This window comes from Cryptococcus neoformans (assembly GCF_000091045.1).
Source record: "Cryptococcus neoformans var. neoformans JEC21 chromosome 2 sequence".
NCBI lineage: Eukaryota > Fungi > Basidiomycota > Tremellomycetes > Tremellales > Cryptococcaceae > Cryptococcus > Cryptococcus deneoformans.
The window spans coordinates 1,207,316-1,224,032 of record NC_006684.1 but is presented as its reverse complement, the minus strand read 5'-3'; the positions used below and the strand labels follow the sequence as shown (position 1 = coordinate 1,224,032).

The 16,717-nt window shown below is 47.9% G+C and overlaps 9 protein-coding genes across 9 annotated transcripts; 3 read left to right on the top strand and 6 right to left on the bottom strand.

The window, feature by feature from the left end:
* Positions 1-123: 123 nt before the first annotated feature.
* On the top strand, positions 124-1,105 carry CNB04185 (hypothetical protein). Its single transcript, XM_024658765.1, has one exon. It carries the CDS (start codon positions 140-142, stop codon positions 1,028-1,030), a length of 891 nt encoding a protein of 296 aa, XP_024514234.1. The 5' UTR covers positions 124-139; the 3' UTR covers positions 1,031-1,105.
* CNB04180 (conserved hypothetical protein) lies at positions 1,056-3,128 on the bottom strand. The gene is made up of 6 exons (XM_569242.2): positions 2,712-3,128; positions 2,466-2,654; positions 2,323-2,411; positions 1,839-2,274; positions 1,651-1,790; positions 1,056-1,603 (listed from the first exon to the last, which is right to left on the bottom strand). The coding sequence occupies exons 1-6, from the start codon at positions 3,017-3,019 to the stop codon at positions 1,146-1,148; spliced, it is 1,620 nt and encodes a 539-aa protein (XP_569242.1). The 5' UTR covers positions 3,020-3,128; the 3' UTR covers positions 1,056-1,145.
* A 178-nt stretch (positions 3,129-3,306) lies between these two features.
* On the bottom strand, positions 3,307-6,194 carry CNB04170 (vesicle-mediated transport-related protein, putative). Its single transcript, XM_569241.2, has 11 exons — positions 6,019-6,194; positions 5,834-5,959; positions 5,684-5,746; positions 5,555-5,631; positions 5,354-5,505; positions 5,229-5,300; positions 5,026-5,172; positions 4,759-4,973; positions 4,006-4,706; positions 3,780-3,950; positions 3,307-3,726 (listed from the first exon to the last, which is right to left on the bottom strand). The coding sequence occupies exons 1-11, from the start codon at positions 6,038-6,040 to the stop codon at positions 3,382-3,384; spliced, it is 2,091 nt and encodes a 696-aa protein (XP_569241.1). The 5' UTR covers positions 6,041-6,194; the 3' UTR covers positions 3,307-3,381.
* Positions 6,195-6,331: 137 nt separating this feature from the next.
* On the top strand, positions 6,332-6,984 carry CNB04160 (conserved hypothetical protein). Its single transcript, XM_569240.2, has 3 exons — positions 6,332-6,593; positions 6,673-6,800; positions 6,875-6,984. Exons 1-3 carry the CDS (start codon positions 6,386-6,388, stop codon positions 6,893-6,895), a joined length of 357 nt encoding a protein of 118 aa, XP_569240.1. The 5' UTR covers positions 6,332-6,385; the 3' UTR covers positions 6,896-6,984.
* Positions 6,976-8,778, bottom strand: CNB04150 (conserved hypothetical protein). Its single transcript, XM_024656594.1, has 9 exons — positions 8,660-8,778; positions 8,517-8,569; positions 8,466-8,467; positions 8,356-8,413; positions 8,179-8,304; positions 8,034-8,125; positions 7,745-7,982; positions 7,281-7,695; positions 6,976-7,224 (listed from the first exon to the last, which is right to left on the bottom strand). Exons 1-9 carry the CDS (start codon positions 8,722-8,724, stop codon positions 7,020-7,022), a joined length of 1,254 nt encoding a protein of 417 aa, XP_024512296.1. The 5' UTR covers positions 8,725-8,778; the 3' UTR covers positions 6,976-7,019.
* A 146-nt stretch (positions 8,779-8,924) lies between these two features.
* CNB04140 (peptidase, putative) lies at positions 8,925-9,885 on the top strand. Its single transcript, XM_024656593.1, has 6 exons — positions 8,925-9,029; positions 9,078-9,162; positions 9,217-9,329; positions 9,393-9,453; positions 9,507-9,617; positions 9,668-9,885. The coding sequence occupies exons 1-6, from the start codon at positions 8,980-8,982 to the stop codon at positions 9,794-9,796; spliced, it is 549 nt and encodes a 182-aa protein (XP_024512217.1). The 5' UTR covers positions 8,925-8,979; the 3' UTR covers positions 9,797-9,885.
* CNB04130 (nitrilase-like protein, putative) lies at positions 9,857-11,187 on the bottom strand. The gene is made up of 3 exons (XM_569238.2): positions 10,601-11,187; positions 10,275-10,550; positions 9,857-10,224 (listed from the first exon to the last, which is right to left on the bottom strand). Exons 1-3 carry the CDS (start codon positions 11,069-11,071, stop codon positions 9,901-9,903), a joined length of 1,071 nt encoding a protein of 356 aa, XP_569238.1. The 5' UTR covers positions 11,072-11,187; the 3' UTR covers positions 9,857-9,900.
* A 184-nt stretch (positions 11,188-11,371) lies between these two features.
* CNB04120 (endonuclease, putative) lies at positions 11,372-14,789 on the bottom strand. The gene is made up of 6 exons (XM_024656592.1): positions 14,592-14,789; positions 14,325-14,537; positions 13,880-14,270; positions 12,342-13,830; positions 11,676-12,296; positions 11,372-11,621 (listed from the first exon to the last, which is right to left on the bottom strand). The coding sequence occupies exons 1-6, from the start codon at positions 14,641-14,643 to the stop codon at positions 11,598-11,600; spliced, it is 2,790 nt and encodes a 929-aa protein (XP_024512295.1). The 5' UTR covers positions 14,644-14,789; the 3' UTR covers positions 11,372-11,597.
* A 347-nt stretch (positions 14,790-15,136) lies between these two features.
* Positions 15,137-16,574, bottom strand: CNB04110 (CIP1 protein, putative). The gene is made up of 4 exons (XM_569236.2): positions 16,038-16,574; positions 15,738-15,983; positions 15,615-15,689; positions 15,137-15,558 (listed from the first exon to the last, which is right to left on the bottom strand). Exons 1-4 carry the CDS (start codon positions 16,268-16,270, stop codon positions 15,222-15,224), a joined length of 891 nt encoding a protein of 296 aa, XP_569236.1. The 5' UTR covers positions 16,271-16,574; the 3' UTR covers positions 15,137-15,221.
* Between the last annotated feature and the right edge of the window lie 143 nt (positions 16,575-16,717).

The following is a 16,717-nucleotide window of genomic DNA, read 5'->3' as shown; positions in this document are numbered from 1 at the left end:
TGATTTGAGAATTCTTCGTTTGCGCGGCGAACAGCCAGCGTCACCGGGCGAAAATCGGAAATATTTACTGTGGCACCTCTAATTCCATTTCATCATATAAACTTTACATCCACAGACAACATTCACATCTATATCAAGTATGCCCCAGACAGCACCCCAGCAGCTTCCAGCGCCCACAACAGAAGCACTTGCGTTTTCTGCATCTCTCTTCACCTCTTCCATCGCGAGCTGGATCCCGCCAAATTTTGGCGTCACAAAGTCGGAGACTGATAAACAGGCAGACTTTGAACTTGCCCTCAAGGAAGAAAAAGGCGGCAGACTGGGTTTAGGGCATCCGCTGATCGATGCCCCGAGAAAATCTGGTGATTCAAGAGGCGGTAATGGGTTGGCGGGACTGAGCAAAAAGCTGGGAAACGATAAGAAGAACAAGGATAAAGAAGATGGTGGAAGTCTACCACAACAACAGCCAGAAGACGTGGATGAAGAAGAATCCCGAGTCAAGTCAGTGGGCAAGGGGAAGAAGAGTGTAAATGGTGTGCTCGACATGTTTGGTGGTAAAAAGAAGCGAAAAGCGGAGCAGCAAGTCCACCCTCTGGCGCAGCAGCAAGAACAACAAACAGCACAAACACCACTATCAAAAGCCTCTACGCCGTCTCAAGACGACAAAGAGCAAAAACAACCGCCATTATCTAATCCCCAGTCACCTGTGATCCCACCAGAACCATCAACGCCCCCGCCTGCATCTTCTCCAGGCGGCTCAGGGATATTCCCATTCCAAGGCCCCTTGGCGTTGGAATCGCCCATAGCGAAGAAGATGATGGAGGAGCGAATAACGAGGAAGAGGAGAGCGGAGGAGGTGGACCAGGAAGAAGAAGAGGGTTCGGGCAGGAAAGAACGATCTCAAAGCCTGCTGGAGAGTCAAACAGATACACCGAGTAAGAAGCAGGACCAGGGGCCAAAATCAAAGACCCAAATACGGAGAGAAGCTAGGAAGCGTGCAAAGCTCTCCCAGTTGCAAAGTGCAGAGTAGACGTAGAGAGTAGATCTGTTGTCTTGCTAGCTATAATATGTACCATCACATCGTGATTCTATCAAAGAAAAAAGTGCACCGTAATCCCGAAATTACCTTATGATTACAAACTAATCTACATCTGCTTGTCTAACCACTCTGCCCATTTGCCTTGTTTATTCTTTTGTCCTTCTCTCTCCTGCCTTCTGAGCTCCACCTCTTCCTCGTCAACTTCTTCCAACTCTTCCTCATCCCCACTCCATTCTCCCGGCCGATCCCACCCTTCAAAGTCATTCTTTGCCTTGTTCACCTCTTCCTCTTCTCTCCCTCTCTCTTCCGTTGTTGTCAGTGGGACGTCGTGTGAAGAAGGATTGGCTGACGAGGAAAGGTAAGATAGAGGAACGTTGTTGGTGGTCAATGTCATCGGGTCATGCTCATAAGACTGGCGATTACCGACAGAAGAGTGTCGAATGTCGAAAGCGTCCATAAGAGGTTCGACAGAGTCGTCTGTGGTAATAGGTTTTCCTTCCGCGTCTAGCTCGACGGTAGAGGATATGGATTTCTGGTACTTGTGGAACGAGTACAAGGCGATACCTATGTCTGGTTAGCGGATGACTCTCAAAAAATGGAAGAGTACTCACCAGTGATGGTGATAACCACTCCAATGATGTTGAACGTCGTCAACTGATCTCCAAATACCCAAGCCGAGATAGAGATAGTTGACACTTCCTTAAAAATACCCGCAATCGAAAGCGGAACAACACCAGCCCTCTGGATGACACTGTTTGTTGTTAGTTACTTCCACGTATGGCCTGAGGACAAGGCTTACAAGTATTCACTCGCGACCATCGCGAAAGCCAATGTCCCCGGCAACACAATGACACCTCCAGTCTCTACCGCCCTCCACCCGTCAAAAAACTCACTCCTCAGAATCCCAAACCACCCTTCCGCAATCATACTTACAACTGCTAGCGCCAGTGCCATTAGCGGCGCTAGCCAAAAAATGGTCGCAAAAGGGTTCGAAAGCCCCATTGCCTTCTTGTGCATCACCAGCTCGGTCAACGCCCAGCGTAAACCACCAAGAGCGGAAGCAGAAAAGACCATGAGGACACCGGGGATAGAGACTGCGGTAGTGTTGAAAACCATGCAGAAGACACCAAAGGAGATGAGGGAGATGACCGATATGAGACGGAGAGAGTAGGTTTCGAGGCGAAAGGCAAAGGCGAAGATGAGGACGAAAATAAGCGTCGAAGACTTGCACATGGCTAGTGTAATGGTCAGCGTCGGCAGCAACGGTTGAGAATTGAACTCACTGTAGAGACTCAAGGTGATGGTCTTCAAACTCAGATTTGACAGTCCTATATCGCCACCAGTAGATGCCGCTGTAGGCAAGATCTTTGTCCTATAACCTTATTAACTGTGGTTCGCGCTTCCACACAGCTACCAAGCAACTCACAGATAGTCTCTCCTCGTGGGCCTCTCTTTGGGCCGAAACTTGTCTGCCCAAATCAATCTGATCAGCATTGCCAGAGTAAACTGTACAACCATATGGCATGCTGTCACGAATAATGGATATTGAAAGTTGTAGTATTGCGGTGAGAACATCCACTTGTTGTAGAGCGATAAGAGGGTCGCAAATGCGTACCTATATGGACCAGCAGCGGTTCAGCATGGGTATAAAAAGTACTGGGAAAGGACGGACCATGTTAAGATGAATATCCCAGTGACGATGGCATTTCTCCACCACAAAGCCTTCTTCATAGCCAACGTCGCATGTCGATGTCCTTCATGTTGATGGTTAACCCCATCTATACTCGTTCTATTTCGCTCAAACGTTGGATCTCTTGAAAAAGATGGATTTCCGGTTTGATATCCACTAGGTTCAGCATCGTATGTACGTTCACTTTGGGAATAACCGGGAGGAGCGTCGAATGAAGTGTCTTGGACCGATACCGGTTCGTAGACGGCGGGACGGCTTGGACCTGCGATTAACTCCGTGTCTCTGTCCATGGTGGTGTTGCTGAAGGGCGAGCTGGGGAGAAGCGGTGGACAGTGTATATACGATAGGTTGGCGCTGGGCTATGTTGACATGAGTGGGATGCTGAGAGACGGAAACAAAAGAAAAAACGATGTAGAGAAATGCAGGTGCGTGTTCCGCCCAGGCCAAAAGCCAAGACGCGTAACATACAGGGTCAATCTGTTGTTGATATTTCGGAAAACATGTTCACAGCCATAGTTAGCAACTGGCTGTCTAATGCACAATACAGATTGGACAGCTAAGCCTAGCCCATTGGATCTGGGAGTAATACAATTCATGCATCAGGCATTAAACAATAAAAAAACCTTTCGTCACATGTCAAGAGCCTCCCAACCTAGAATAACAAATCCTCTTCCGCACCTCTTGGTCTCGGAATGTCCGTCTGGTAGCCACCAGCACCTCCATGTCCAAATTCGAGGTCACCAAGCTGACCATATGGGTCATCGTTCTCCGCCCTGTGTTGAGTAGGCTGCATCGCGCCTGCTCCTGGGACTGCGTTGGCCAGCGCGGACGTGGGAGATGTCTGGGACACATAAGAGGTAGGTCGGGTGGATAAAGAAGGGGCGATGGAACGGGAGAGGGACGGGAGGCCATAGGATGTGATGAGGTGTCGTTTGGAGGACGCGTTGAGAGCTGGAGATTCAGGAAGGTATTTAGGCTTGGCTGTGCGGATGAATGTCTAAAAATAAAAATTGTAAGCCCAAGTTGGATGAGAAGCCAGATGCGGCTTACATGGGGGTTCTTGTGGTAGATACTACCAAGAGTACCGGTATGCAAAAGCAACTGGTCAAGCATACCCTTGTCCATCCGATCGGTCTCGGTGGAAATGGGGGGCTTCTCAGCAAGGACGATGTCCCTAGCTGCTGCCGGGTCGGCAGTAAGCAGTCGCCAGTACATGAAGCCCTACGTCATGGTCATTAATTAGAGTAAAACAAAGGAAAAATACAGTGTCACATACTCGATCTCGTAAATCAGGATTCTCTGCCTCTTCCGTGGCCAATTTGAGCACCTTTGGCAAGAGCTCTTGCGCAACGGTAGGTCGTCGAATGAAGAGCTTGACAACAGCGGTAAGCAAGGCCAGCTGCACTTCCGCGGGCTCCTCCTTGAAGGTAAATGCAAAATCTTCCAACAACTCTTCGCTATTGTTGATCCTGTCCGCGTATTGACCCACGATCCATATCATTGCTGCCTTTGCCTCGGGCTCATCCAACACATCCAAGTTCTCACACAACGTCCCGATGATACTCTCGTATTGGTTGGGGTACCGCCGGAAGATATCCTTGATGACGACAATCGCTTCCTGTACGACATAACTGATCTTGGTGTGCATCAATCCCAGGAGCGTGTTGATACATTCGTCCGCAGCGGGAGCAATCTTGATTGCCAGTCTGCCAATCGACCTCACCGCCTTTCGCACAAAGTCGACATCCACCTCGGAGGCGTACTCCTTCAGCTCGGCAAGCACTTCTGAGACGTTCTCTTCTCGGGTGAGGCGATACATGATTTCGAGTTTGGCAAGCTTGACGTAAATGGGGTCATTGTATTTGCAGAAGAAAACTTTGACATCGTTTTGGAGAATAGCGGGTCGGCGTTGGATGATGAGGAGGATATTTCGGAGACCGACGTATTGCACTTCCGAACCCGATGATAAAAGAGTTACTAAAACCTTTGTCAATGCGATCCGGATTATTTATTACCCATCATAGCTCACCTAAAGGCGGACCCATTTTTCTCTCCAAAGCCATAATCAGCCCTTCATCCTCCATATAGTTCATCAGGTACAAAATAACTTTGATCGTAGTTAACACGACGGCACTGTTGGCGTGCTGAAGCCTGACCGATATTCTCTCGGCGAGCTGTTCAGCTTCCATATGTGATTGAGGAACAAATGAGAGCAGCGAATCGAGGATGTAAATTTGACCCCATCTTTCAATGCATGTCAGCAGAAACGCGGAAGGGGGAACGAGAACAGACTCACTCGGAACATTCGCCGAGCGCGGCAATGAGCTTTCCGGCCACGTTGACATTCAATTTGAGGACAATGTCGTCACCCCTCTCAGAAATCTCAACAAGTGCAGCGACGCAATTGGCCACGACGGTGGGGTTGTGATCAGCAAGCAAGTCTCTGTTTTAAGGTCAACTCTCCATCACTCAAATCTCTCATATGAAAATGTGTTTTACCTGAGCATGCCTACGAATCCTTCTCTCTCTATTACTCGTCTTCCAGCTTCTGATGCATAAAGCTTCGCCACTCTACAGGACTATCAGCACATACGCTTTTCCCCGAAAACGAATATCCAGCTTACGCAATAGCAGCAGTTTTACGAACATAAGGATCCTGGTCCTGCAAAGCATGTCTTAAAGGATCAACAAGCGCTTGGACGATAATGGGCAGAGGTATAGAAGACATGGTACGAATGGCAAGGCCTCGGATAAGGGGATTACGGTCAGCACAATCCTAAATGATCATCAGCACAACAGTAATATAGCAAGGGATTGATGCGCACAGTGAGAAAACTGGGAATAGCGCCTTTGAGCTCCTCTGGTCTTAAACGACCATAGTTCACCAAGTAAAGATAGACCACTACACAATGAATAAATGGCAATCCAATCATTTGATGAGGGACAGGACTTACTTTTCTTGATCTCGAGCACTTGAATAGCCATGCATTGAATCATATCAGGGAATAACGGGGACACTAAGTATAGTATTGTTAACCGTGAGCTTTTCTTCTACATATCCTTCGGAAGGCTCTTTGAGCTCGTATGCAGGACAAGAGACTCACCGTCGTTGCCCATCGTCATATTCGCAACAATCTTCTTCAAGGCCGTTTTCTTTCTCAAAAACCCCTTGTCGCGCTTGTCATTTGAGCCACGAAGCTCATCTTTCAGCTCTTGGATCTTCGTCCGGGCTGTATTGAAATGTTAGAGCTGCCGTTTCGCGGCGCATGAGACTACAAGGGTGACTGACTGAAGAACTTGGCGTCGGCCATGGCGGGCTACGTATGTGACGTGCTGGTATTTCAGAACGAGTTTGTGGACGGTTCTTTCCGGTCCTTGTCGGTGCTTTGACAACTGATGCGTTAATATACCTATATGCACCCTGTGTGGGTTATATGGAGAGGCAAACGTTGTTTGTGAACAGTTGTGAGTATAGATCGATTCTGGAGACAACAATAGAGCTCCCAGTCGGACACGACACGCGAACACCCGAGCCTCAAGATCCTCCGACGTCATCACTTTGTCTTCTGCTACTCACTTTTCGTCGCAAGTCCACCATCTACGGTATTGTAACCCATATTCACGTCTAAATCCACAACAAGTCCACAAATCGCAACATGTTCAGAACACTTCTCGCCGCTCGACCCCTCAGGTCAATCGCCCCTGCCCCTTCCACGTTCGTTCGAACTCAGTCCTTTGCTGCTTTGCGATTATATTCCACCCCTCCAGCTGCTTCTCCGCCTTTGGATAACGGAGAGGAGGCAATCTATAAAAAGTTGAAGGAGAGGTTTCCTGGGTCAAGGTTAGAAGTTCAGGACGTTTCTGGTGAGTGAATTGGGTGACCCTTTACCCACAAAGCCGGTAACTTAGGCGAAAGGGAGCTGACCAACAATGTGCGTGATAGGCGGCTGCGGTTCATTCTACGCGATTCTCATCTCTTCTCCTGCCTTTAAAGGTCTCACAACTGTCAAGCAACACAAGTTGGTAAACGAGTGTTTAAAGGAGGATATCAAGGGGATTCACGGTCTTCAAGTGGGTCACTTTACCGGTTTCAGTGTGGGATTATCAATACGGAGGATTTGATTTGCTGATGAATAATCACACAGTTGAAGACTATCCCCGAATAAAATCATAGATATCTAGCAGTGTAAATTGGACTTGGGGAGCATACTTAACGATATATATAATGTACGAACCAATGTATGTATTATGCATACACTACAATCCATTGGAAACCCTGTCTATATGAAACTATGAAGACGCCTCAACTTCCAAATTTTCAACACCCCTGGCTACCTCTGTTGTGGGGGTAGCGGCGCCAGAAGTACCGTTGCCATTCTCTGTCGGAGTGGCAGTGCCGGCATCAGCGCCACCATTGTTCTTCTTCTTCTTCTTTTTCTTGTTTTGAGAAGACGTGGGCGGACGAGTAAGGATTTCAACACCTGTCTCTGTGATCCTATCCAGCAAAGTCAACATGATACACTTGATAATCTAGAGCAATCAGTGACTCACAAGATCGTCTCCTCAAACTGGGCAGACCTCCTGCCGTCAGAAGTAACCGCTGTCCAGTCATCATTCCAGTGCTCCAAATTACTTGTACCAAGGTTGACCATAGGTTCAATAGTAAATACCTGACCAGCCTCCATCCTTCCCGGTGTCTTGGATCCTCCGTAGTGAACAATGGTGGGCAAACAATGGAATAAGTGGTGAATACCGTGCCCAGTATATCTTCTCACAATACCGAAACCCTTGGGCTTGATAATCTCCTCAATCTTGTTACCGATTTCTCGGTAAGGCACGCCGGGTTTGCAAAGGGCGATAGCCTCATCCATAGCTTTCTTGGTGGTGTCCATCAAGTCTTGAGATTCTTGGTCTACCTTGCCGACAGGGTAAGTGGCGTTAAGGTCACCGTGGAAACCTCCGTGGTCTACTACAGGTTAGCTATGTCCCGACAACAATCGTCCTGTTAGACGTACACAAAGTCACATCAAGGTTGATGATATCGCCCTCCTGCAACGGCCTCTGATCGGGAATACCATGGCAAATGACCTCATTGACACTTGTACATATACTCTTCGGGAACTTGACGTAGTTGAGAGGACTGGGGTAGGAGTTTCGGTCGATACAGGCTTGATGGCAAATAGCATCGAGCTCATCGGTGGTAACACCGGGTTTGATGTGGGAGGCGACGAGGTCGAGAACTTCCCTAGCAAGCTAACCTTCCGAGTCAGGGATTATTTGCAAGGGTATATCACAAAGACTTACGCGGCAGACTTTCCGCATACCCTCAATCTCCTCCTTATTCAAGCTCTTGACAGTCCTCTCCCTAACAGCCTCACATGCGGACATTCCTTGGGCTATTCAAGATCGTCAGCGTCTCACAAGGGCTTGTCCAAACGGAGTAACTGACGGTGGTCGGCATAATCGGGACGCTCAATGTGTGCAGGTACCAGACGCTTCGGTGATAAAGGGTAAACGGGTCGAAGGGGCCCGGTAAATCGGTAGTTACGCATGGAGGGGGGAAGTGATGAGTTCTCTGTATCCTTCTGTCAATAGGCTGTACCGAAAATACGAAAAAAAGCCGCACTCCCGGACTCTACCTGAGCAGCCATCTGCACTAAGCTATGGATAGTCTTGTGTGTTCCCTTGCCTTCAAGTCAGTAAATGCTCGCAGCGACGGCAGTGGACATGACTAACCCCTATAGCGATGTCAGCGTGATGTTCTTAAAACTGGCACAAGTAGCTCACAGTTCTTCTTGAAACAGTCCTGGTCACAGAAAAACGATCCCTTGATCCCCAATCTGGTTTCGGTTAGCCATTCATGTCAACAAATCTGCACCCCTCACCTACGCCTTCTCCTTCGCCCATAGTTCATGTTCCCGGCGACTCACTTCTTACAGGTGGGACATTCAAGCCTCGAGGCCTCCTTGTCATTACATCCAGCGCACTTTGTCATGCTGTTTCTTCTTGGCTATGGGATGAGCTTGTGGATTCGTAGAAAGAGATTCTCGCAAGATTCTCCCCATTTGAATAAAGACATCCAAAATGCCCGGTAATTCTTGATGTATACAAGTCACGTGATCTCTACCTAGAATTACCGGAGCATCTTGAGAACGAGACGTATCCATGTAAGTAAATACTGATACCGTCTGCTACATCTATACACGCATTTAACGGCCATAAGCCATCGCATGAAGAAAAGGAAACATAAATGGCCAGCGCGAGGTACTTTTTCAAACATCAGGCGCTGAGAGACGCAGCGTACGTACCTTACATGTATTCTGCATTGATATACTCATCGTTTGATAGCCGGATACTGGCATGGGTACCCGTAGGAGTCTTCTTCACGAGACATGTATATTCCCTAGCTACCGTAACTGGTGGTAGTATGCAAGTGAGCTCAATCTGTCGATCCATGAATCACAATCAGTAGCTGAGCGAATCCAAGCCGACATTTAACCCTGATTTGGCGACAAATCCATTACACAACGATGTTGTTCTTTTGGAAAGATGGTCGCCAGCAATGAACAAATACAAGAGGGGTGATGTGGTTACATTATGGTAAGTATGGTCCTTATTGAATCAATCTGTCCCCGGAAGAACTGATAAGCGTGATCACCTCAGGTCACCGCAGAACCCTCAACTATTGACGACTAAGCGGATAGTAGCTCTTGAAGGCGATCTCGTATGACAAGCTTCTAGACAAATTTGCTTTAAAATTGCTGATAGTATTTACAGGTGCACCCATTACCACCCTCTCCACCGACACCAGTGAGAATACCGCCAGGACATTGCTGGGTTGAAGGTGATTCGAAATACCAGACAAGAGATTCCAATACCTATGGTCCTGTGAGATTTTTTGGCTTCTGGGCTGCTCGTCAGACACTGATTCGCTGCAGATTCCATTAGGCTTAATAACAGCTAGAGTGTCGCACATTATTTGGCCATGGGCGAGAGCTGGGGAAGTACATTCCGGACAAGGGAAGTCCAAAGGAAGGGTAAAAAAGCTTGCCGACTCGTTCATCTAGGAGTGTTTTAGACGCGTGATGTTTGTTGTAAAGTTTATATCGGGTGACAGTTCAGACATCACATTCCACAGCATGGCATTAACTTTACCATCCATCTATAACATCTAAGCGCCCTCGCCCACAACCCCATAAATATCTGATCTCTTTTGGATCGCCAAGGGAATTTGCCCCCTCGTCTCCTTTACTTTAGTACCGTCTATCTCGCAGAGGAAGAATTCCCCACTGTCCTCATACAGTTTCTCCACACCCTTGTCACCTTCTTCGCCCTCTTTGGGAGGGGGCGTATCGTCCACACTACGGAGACGACCGAGCTGACGACCCCACGGGTCAAAAGCAAGAGTTTCACCCCATGATGTACGCTTAGAGTTGTGAGCTCCATATTGAGCAGAGGCGATGAGATATGATTGGTACTGAATAGCTGTCGCACGCTATTCAGGGATCAGTTGATGCAGATTGGATGACCGGCGAGTAAACATACACAGAGGGTTCCCCAATGATCACGTCCCGTTTTGACAGTAAATGCTGAAGGGAACAAGAGCACTTCTGCTCCCAACCTGGTCAAGATGATGGATAACTCCGGGAACCTGATATCGTAGCAGATTTCTAATCCAATATTTCCAATACCCTCTACCTCTACGGGAGGCGTGACAGCTTGTCCAGCAAGAATACGTTCGGACTCGCCCGTGCGCTGGGGTGGGCGAGGGGTGCCGTCAGGCGCAGGAGGTTTTGATAACTCAACGTCAAACAAGTGAATCTAGTTTCCCTGTCAGTATCGATATTGCGTGTAGTCAGACACCATCATACTTTTCTGTAGCTAGCAAGAATACCACCATCTTTCCCAATCAACACATGAGTATTATACACTCGTTCTTCGCTCTCGTCTTCTGGTCCTTCATGTACTCCCACAGAAATGACTATGCCTAGTTCTTTAGCCAGCCTTTGCAGCCCAATGGTGTATTCGTGCTTTGGTAGTGGGTGCGAAAACTTGCGCGACTCGGTCTTGGACGGGTTGATAAAATCCGATGCTTCAGGCAAGAAGCAAGCTTTAGCACCTGCGGCGACGGCGTTCCTAATCACCTTTTCTGAGATCTTAAGATTGTGTACAGGATCACTCGTAGAACGAAGCTGGCAGACTGCTACGGTTGCTGATGATGTTGCTGCTTGAGAACTCATGTTGCGGATACGCGATGATGTTACAGAGAATGAGATGGTAGGAAGATGACGGCTTTGGCCGATTATGTTTCTGGAAAGAGAGGAGCGAAGGGAGAGAAGCATTCGATCGCTTAGGCGATGGAACCCGATGATATAGATGATCGAGCGGAAACTGATGTGGTGCTGTATGGGAAATGGAATCTCTTATCGATAGGCACTCAATCATGTAATCAGTCAGACCATGACTGCGAGTCGGTGATGTTGTATGGTGTGATAGGACAGGCACTTCGGCTAAATGCGACATGTCACTTTCGGCCCGGAAACAGACTGTTTGTTTCTAATCTCAGCAAGTCTGGGTTTGTAGTTGGTTTCCGTTCTGCTAATGGCCCAACCCTTTATCCACTACAAAAAAGCCGAAGGAGATGCGTATAGATACATGAATACCCAAAAAGTATATACAGATGACAACAAGTGTGGATTAAATTGCCAGTTTGACTATTATGCTGTTTCCTCAATTAGCCCTCCGTTGGATACTACTAGAAAGTGGTGAGCTTTCTCCCTTTGGGACCAACAGTGCTTCTCTTCCGACCGCCCCGCTTTGTCTCACTCCCCTGCTTCAATGACAACAAACTGTAGCGATGTACCTATCCTATCCCATCAAGGCAGTCCAAAGCTGAGCGGCTGTCAGCCAAAGGCCAAGATCCGCAATCTTCCACATGAAACTCACACTTTCACTCAAAGCATCACCAATCTTTCGCCTCGCCTCCCCCTGCACTCTTTCTGCAAAAAAAGAACCCTTCCCGCCCTTCCTCTTCTTACCTCTAGGTTGTCCCGGAGGTTCCGAATCATCCGGCTGTCGATCTCTTTCCTTCATATCCTCCCACATGACCCGCGGCGTTTCCCATTCATCAAGCAATGCAGATACTTTCTCGGCGCTCATGCCTTTTACACACATCATCATCTTTGCAAACTTTTCCTTCAACGTCTGACTCGCCGATTTGTCATTTAGTTCTTGATAAGCGATGAAGGACGTGTGGAACTTGATATTTGGATGTTTGAGCTGCAGATGATCCTGAAGGGGTTTGAACGAAGGTCGAGAAAGGAAATGAGTAGGGATAACGTGTAACGCTTTGGTGCGATGGGAAGAGATAATGACTCTGGTCATGGTTGCGAGAAAGTCAATAGTTTCGTTCAGAGTATGTGTCTCCTTGAGGAAGAACCGATTATGGACCTGAACTTGAGACTTGACGGTCATGATGGCAAGACCGCTCTGTTCCATTCTTTCGCTCACTTGCCAGTCTTCAACGATGTAATAGACGTTGCTCAGACATGCGTTCGACAGTCGGAACTGGGCACAGTCAGCACGTCATTACTTTGAGAGTGACGCACTTACACACTGCTCAGTATATCTCCCATCTTTGATGGAGTTGACCAAATCATCCAATCTCTTCCTTTCTACCACATAATCTAACACACATTCGTCTTCTTCGCCACCCAGCCCATCTTTCCTCCTGGCAACCCAACACATGTCGCCCAATCGCAAAGCTCTGGTCTCAACTCTGATACCTTTTGCCTCCAATGTCTCCGCGATTTTGTCCCTATTTTTCGTTTTCGAGGACTCGACTTCACGAGTATCAATGATAAGGATAATATCATATGAGCCTGGCGGGAAAACGATGGCATTAGAAATGGTAAATGGAGGAAGTGATTTGGAATGCAAATCTGGCGGTGGGATGATAGTATCATCAAAACGCTCGGGTGCCGGGATTGGACTGGGTACATGGTTAGAAAGACGCGGTCCCATCCTTGGAACGACTGGACGAGACGGTAAAACCGCGGCAGAAGAATATGAGCGATTGGAAATACTAGGTACAGTGGAACTTGAGCCAATGTTTAGGGTGGAAAGAGAGGATGTTCGTGGTTGGGATGATGTGCTTGCGGGCGCGGTAATGGTCCGCGACAATGTCGATACTGGAGGGCTAGAAGGATTTTGACCCAGTATGGCATCGTACGGATTCTGATAGGGGGATGGTCCCGAATTGGAAAGAGGACGTGATGAAGAAGTCGATCTGCTCACAGACTGGGAAGTCGAAGCACTATTCGAAGGCATAGAGGGATTCTTTTGAAGGGCCAAAGTGCGAACATCGAAATAGAACGGGTCGGTCGGTTTGCCTGCCGATGCGGACAATCGAGACCCGCCATCGGAAAGGCTAGCACAAGAGTCATTTCTCCCTCCCAAACCACTTCTTGATCTTGAGATGGGAGCTGGGCTGCTGCCCAGCGGACTGCTGCCTGCATTGCTGGCATTGTCTTTCCCGCTCGCTTTTGCCCTGCTTTGACTGCTTTCCGTATCAAACATGCTACACTTGGGTGGAGCATCTGCTTCGATGAGATATGCATACAATGTAGGCACACCACTTTTGTCCCTCAATTTTGCAGTAGTAGGAGCGTCCATCAATCGCAACTGCGCAGCAAATGGGTGGTTGCGCTGCGAGTACTTGAACTCGATACGACGAAGGTTGACGAATTGCTCGGGGTCAAGGCGAAGATGGGCAGATGTCATGAGAGGGGTTCGTGAACCAGAAGGCGTGATGTACCAAAAATTAAATCTTTCCCCTGCAGTCAGTTTGGATGCCACAGCGTCAAAAGATGCGAGTCGGGAAGCTGGCGAAGAATGAGCATTGGCGGGCGGGACGTATTCTGTCGAGAGGGTAGAAGGAACAATAGAAGGCCCGTTATATAGATCTAACGCCGTTATTGCGCGATTTCTAGGGAGTTCTGTCACTCTGTTTGACGTCCCAGGAGCAGGGGCATGCGAAAATGGATGCTTCTTCATGTGGGAAAACTCTGGCCTCAGATTCCGGATGGCCAGTGCCACATCGCTATAAAGCATCAATTACGTGATCTTATCAGTACGAACAAAATACTCACTATCCCTCCTCCGTCAAGCAATGTTTATGAGGATTTCCCGTTACATAGACGTAGCCTTTGTTCACTAACGTTTTCATTCCACTCCAAGCAGTAAAGTATGTTCCCTTCTCTGAATGTTCGAACGACGTGTCACAATATTCTTGGGCGGTACGAATAATCTCAGACTTTGTCAAGAAGACCTGAGTTGTGACTTCGGGCCTGTCAATCGCAAGGATGAGAGCCAACAGAATAGCGTAAGCGCCAGAGCCTTGAGTAGGAATGTATGCCTTTGCGGTGGTTTTGCGAGTTTTCTTTGTGGTCTCTTGGGAGGTGCCAGACATTGGACCATCAACATCTGGGGCTGCACAACCCTTGCCTTTGTCTTTTGTTTTAGGCTCTGCTGTAGAAAGTTCTAAGACGCATGAATACCCAAATGGTTTAACCGACGACTTGAACAGACACTCACTCTCTGGCTCTGCTGGTACATCCAAACCATGGCTCTTCCGGTATTCTATCCACCTATTTTCTAGCTGCGCTATTGTCTTTTCTCCGATGTGCGCCAAGATGGCAAGATCACGAGGCCGATCATAGGTAACAGGGCAAAATTCAAGAGAGCGACAGGCTTTGGAATAAGTTTCAGCAGATTTAGATCCTTTTTCACGCGCAGCATCACGGATCTCTAAAGACAGTCAGCTCTGGTCTATTGTAGCTTCATAGAAGAGTAGGTGCTCACCTTCCATCCACTGGAGGAATAGCGGATTGCCGCATTTTTTCCGAGAAGGCATGCCGTACCAGAGCTAGGTATTGCAAGAAAGATGACAAGATTGATCTCGCTGTGATGAGAAGGTCGGGGAAGGATGAGGGCGGTTCCGGGTGTCGCAGACAAGAAAAAACGATCAAATTGGGCAAATCAAAATTGAAGACAAAGTCAGTGAAGATGTATCGATAACTGAGCAATGGTTCGTCGACGCGAAGAAATCGCGGTTGACGCGTACTGAGGTGGGGATGTTCCTGAGTCTCAGGGGGCTTGGTTCATGCGACGGCCCATTGACTAACCGTCTGTATGCCAACAAAGGAGACAAAGGTCTCGTTGCTGGAACAAAATATATGCAAGAGAACTGCTCAGCTCTTGAATGCTCTAACACCATCGTTGAATGATTTCCCAGCATTAATAAATTTAGATTAGAGTTAAGACGAAATTATGACGGTCCGAAGGTAATAATCGTAGGCTGCGTAGGGTGTAGAGATTGTTGTAGTAAGAAGAGTGCAACTTAATATGCATCTCAGAGCCTACTGACATTTCGACCCATCTTTTTATCATTTAGATACGAGAGTCATCTACTCTATTAAGAAGCTAGCAAGTCTACGCCTTGTTGACCCACTCCTTGACTGTCTCGGCAAAGCTCTTACCAGCCCAGCCACTAATCTCAGTCTTGGGAACGTTACCAAAGTTATTGTCACCCCATTTCTTGGTGATAGCGGCACCGATAGCGATGGGTCCCTCTAATTGTTCGGCAACGGTCTTCTCGCTAACTTGGACAGTCTTGGTGGGTTGACCATGGAGCTGTGTAAGAATGTCGACAATTTCTTGACCGGTAGGTGCAAAGTTAAAGACGTTTAGAGTGCTGTTGGGGAGCTTAGCGAGGAGGGAAGGATCAGAGACGATCTGAGCGACGGAATAGCCAAGATAAGATAGGGAACTAACGTAAGCCGTCAGTAGCTGCTCTCGTACTTTGCGAAAAAGTGCGCAACTCACGTGATGGGCAATCGGTTCTTGAGAGAATCGTGGTAGTATTGGACCTGGTTACCTTTCACATCGGTTCCCGCAGCCCTGTTCAAGGGTCAGTTGAGATGTTTGAGGATGGCAATATACACTCACTTATATCCAAAGAAGAACTGGTCGAACAACCCGACTTTGATCTCAGTAACGGGAACCTTGAGCTGCTTGATCCTGTGAGCAACGTCCTCCTTAATCTTGAGGAATGAAAGACCAGGGATGCTGATTTCTTCCTCGGTCCAGACACAACCGAAGTCGGATGGGATAAAAGTCTTAAGGGCAGTAGAACTCGCAAGAGCTTCAGCGAGGTAGATTTGGCTAGGGGCACTAGGTGCTGCAATGGCCGAACTGCAAGTAATTGTGGCCAGTCAGTAATGTACAATTTGACATCAAATTACTTACATGACGACCTCCAAGTCCTTGACCGCGGCCTTGATGGAATCAATCTTTCCGTCCTCGAGCTCAACAATCCTCTTCTCAATACCGACATCAGAAGGGATCTTTGAGAGTTCGGTGCTAGGTCGGTGCAAAATCACAAGCTTGATGGAGCCTTTCTTGTGAGCTTCAACGAGGTAGGGCAAGAGGTTGTCGCCAACGGTACCGTTGTGACCAAGAAGAGCGACAGTGGGAGACATAGTGTTAACTGTTGGTGTGTTTTGTTAAAGACCAAGTAGTATTGCTTGATTTGCTTGATTTTGAGAACTGTGGGTGGACGAGTTACAGTAGTCGAAAGCTGTTGTCTTGTATAAATAGACCTCGGGTCGACAGACCTGGCACGACCTAAACAGGAGTTGTTGATAATCAACGGCTACTTGCGACGAAATGCGTGCTTGCATGAGTCATCTTTGTTGTCGCGATAGCATATGGCTTATTTCGTGCTTGCTCATATTTATTCGCAGCTTCTTGTTTTCCCGACGGAAGGCTTGTGAACATGTGAAAGATGACAAAGTGCGAATGGCCGACGCGGGTGAGCTACATCAATCATGGATCGCTCATTCAATAACTGATTATTCAGCTGAATCATCATCATTTTTCTGCTTAATAATTACTACAGGTTTCGCGTGGCGTGGTTAACTTTTTAG

What these genes read in the sequence shown, in the direction of transcription:
- CNB04185 (XM_024658765.1), top strand. Translation starts at nt 140, where the DNA reads ATGCCCCAGACAGCACCCCAGCAGCTTCCAGCGCCCACAACAGAAGCA.
- CNB04180 (XM_569242.2), bottom strand. Translation starts at nt 3,019, where the DNA reads ATGGACAGAGACACGGAGTTAATCGCAGGTCCAAGCCGTCCCGCCGTC. An exon ending in GGGATATTCATCTTAACATG is followed by an intron (nt 2,655 to 2,711) that starts GTCCGTCCTTTC and finishes TGGTCCATATAG; the next exon opens with GTACGCATTTGCGACCCTCT. An exon ending in ATGGTCGCGAGTGAATACTT is followed by an intron (nt 1,791 to 1,838) that starts GTAAGCCTTGTC and finishes AACAACAAACAG; the next exon opens with TGTCATCCAGAGGGCTGGTG.
- CNB04170 (XM_569241.2), bottom strand. Translation starts at nt 6,040, where the DNA reads ATGGCCGACGCCAAGTTCTTCA. An exon ending in GGCCGACGCCAAGTTCTTCA is followed by an intron (nt 5,960 to 6,018) that starts GTCAGTCACCCT and finishes ATTTCAATACAG; the next exon opens with CCCGGACGAAGATCCAAGAG. An exon ending in GGATTCGTAGGCATGCTCAG is followed by an intron (nt 5,173 to 5,228) that starts GTAAAACACATT and finishes ACCTTAAAACAG; the next exon opens with AGACTTGCTTGCTGATCACA.
- CNB04160 (XM_569240.2), top strand. Translation starts at nt 6,386, where the DNA reads ATGTTCAGAACACTTCTCGCCGCTCGACCCCTCAGGTCAATCGCCCCT. An exon ending in AGAAGTTCAGGACGTTTCTG is followed by an intron (nt 6,594 to 6,672) that starts GTGAGTGAATTG and finishes TGTGCGTGATAG; the next exon opens with GCGGCTGCGGTTCATTCTAC. An exon ending in AGGGGATTCACGGTCTTCAA is followed by an intron (nt 6,801 to 6,874) that starts GTGGGTCACTTT and finishes ATAATCACACAG; the next exon opens with TTGAAGACTATCCCCGAATA.
- CNB04150 (XM_024656594.1), bottom strand. Translation starts at nt 8,724, where the DNA reads ATGACAAAGTGCGCTGGATGTAATGACAAGGAGGCCTCGAGGCTTGAA. An exon ending in TCCCGATTATGCCGACCACC is followed by an intron (nt 8,126 to 8,178) that starts GTCAGTTACTCC and finishes GATCTTGAATAG; the next exon opens with CCCAAGGAATGTCCGCATGT. An exon ending in GTATGCGGAAAGTCTGCCGC is followed by an intron (nt 7,983 to 8,033) that starts GTAAGTCTTTGT and finishes TCGGAAGGTTAG; the next exon opens with CTTGCTAGGGAAGTTCTCGA.
- CNB04140 (XM_024656593.1), top strand. Translation starts at nt 8,980, where the DNA reads ATGGCCAGCGCGAGGTACTTTTTCAAACATCAGGCGCTGAGAGACGCA. An exon ending in CAGGCGCTGAGAGACGCAGC is followed by an intron (nt 9,030 to 9,077) that starts GTACGTACCTTA and finishes ATCGTTTGATAG; the next exon opens with CCGGATACTGGCATGGGTAC. An exon ending in GGTGATGTGGTTACATTATG is followed by an intron (nt 9,330 to 9,392) that starts GTAAGTATGGTC and finishes TGATCACCTCAG; the next exon opens with GTCACCGCAGAACCCTCAAC.
- CNB04130 (XM_569238.2), bottom strand. Translation starts at nt 11,071, where the DNA reads ATGCTTCTCTCCCTTCGCTCCTCTCTTTCCAGAAACATAATCGGCCAA. An exon ending in TTCTTGCTAGCTACAGAAAA is followed by an intron (nt 10,551 to 10,600) that starts GTATGATGGTGT and finishes CAGGGAAACTAG; the next exon opens with ATTCACTTGTTTGACGTTGA. An exon ending in ATCATTGGGGAACCCTCTGT is followed by an intron (nt 10,225 to 10,274) that starts GTATGTTTACTC and finishes ATCCCTGAATAG; the next exon opens with CGTGCGACAGCTATTCAGTA.
- CNB04120 (XM_024656592.1), bottom strand. Translation starts at nt 14,643, where the DNA reads ATGCCTTCTCGGAAAAAATGCGGCAATCCGCTATTCCTCCAGTGGATG. An exon ending in ATTCCTCCAGTGGATGGAAG is followed by an intron (nt 14,538 to 14,591) that starts GTGAGCACCTAC and finishes GACTGTCTTTAG; the next exon opens with AGATCCGTGATGCTGCGCGT. An exon ending in TGTACCAGCAGAGCCAGAGA is followed by an intron (nt 14,271 to 14,324) that starts GTGAGTGTCTGT and finishes CATGCGTCTTAG; the next exon opens with AACTTTCTACAGCAGAGCCT.
- CNB04110 (XM_569236.2), bottom strand. Translation starts at nt 16,270, where the DNA reads ATGTCTCCCACTGTCGCTCTTCTTGGTCACAACGGTACCGTTGGCGAC. An exon ending in AAGGACTTGGAGGTCGTCAT is followed by an intron (nt 15,984 to 16,037) that starts GTAAGTAATTTG and finishes AATTACTTGCAG; the next exon opens with TTCGGCCATTGCAGCACCTA. An exon ending in AAGAACCGATTGCCCATCAC is followed by an intron (nt 15,559 to 15,614) that starts GTGAGTTGCGCA and finishes GGCTTACGTTAG; the next exon opens with TTCCCTATCTTATCTTGGCT.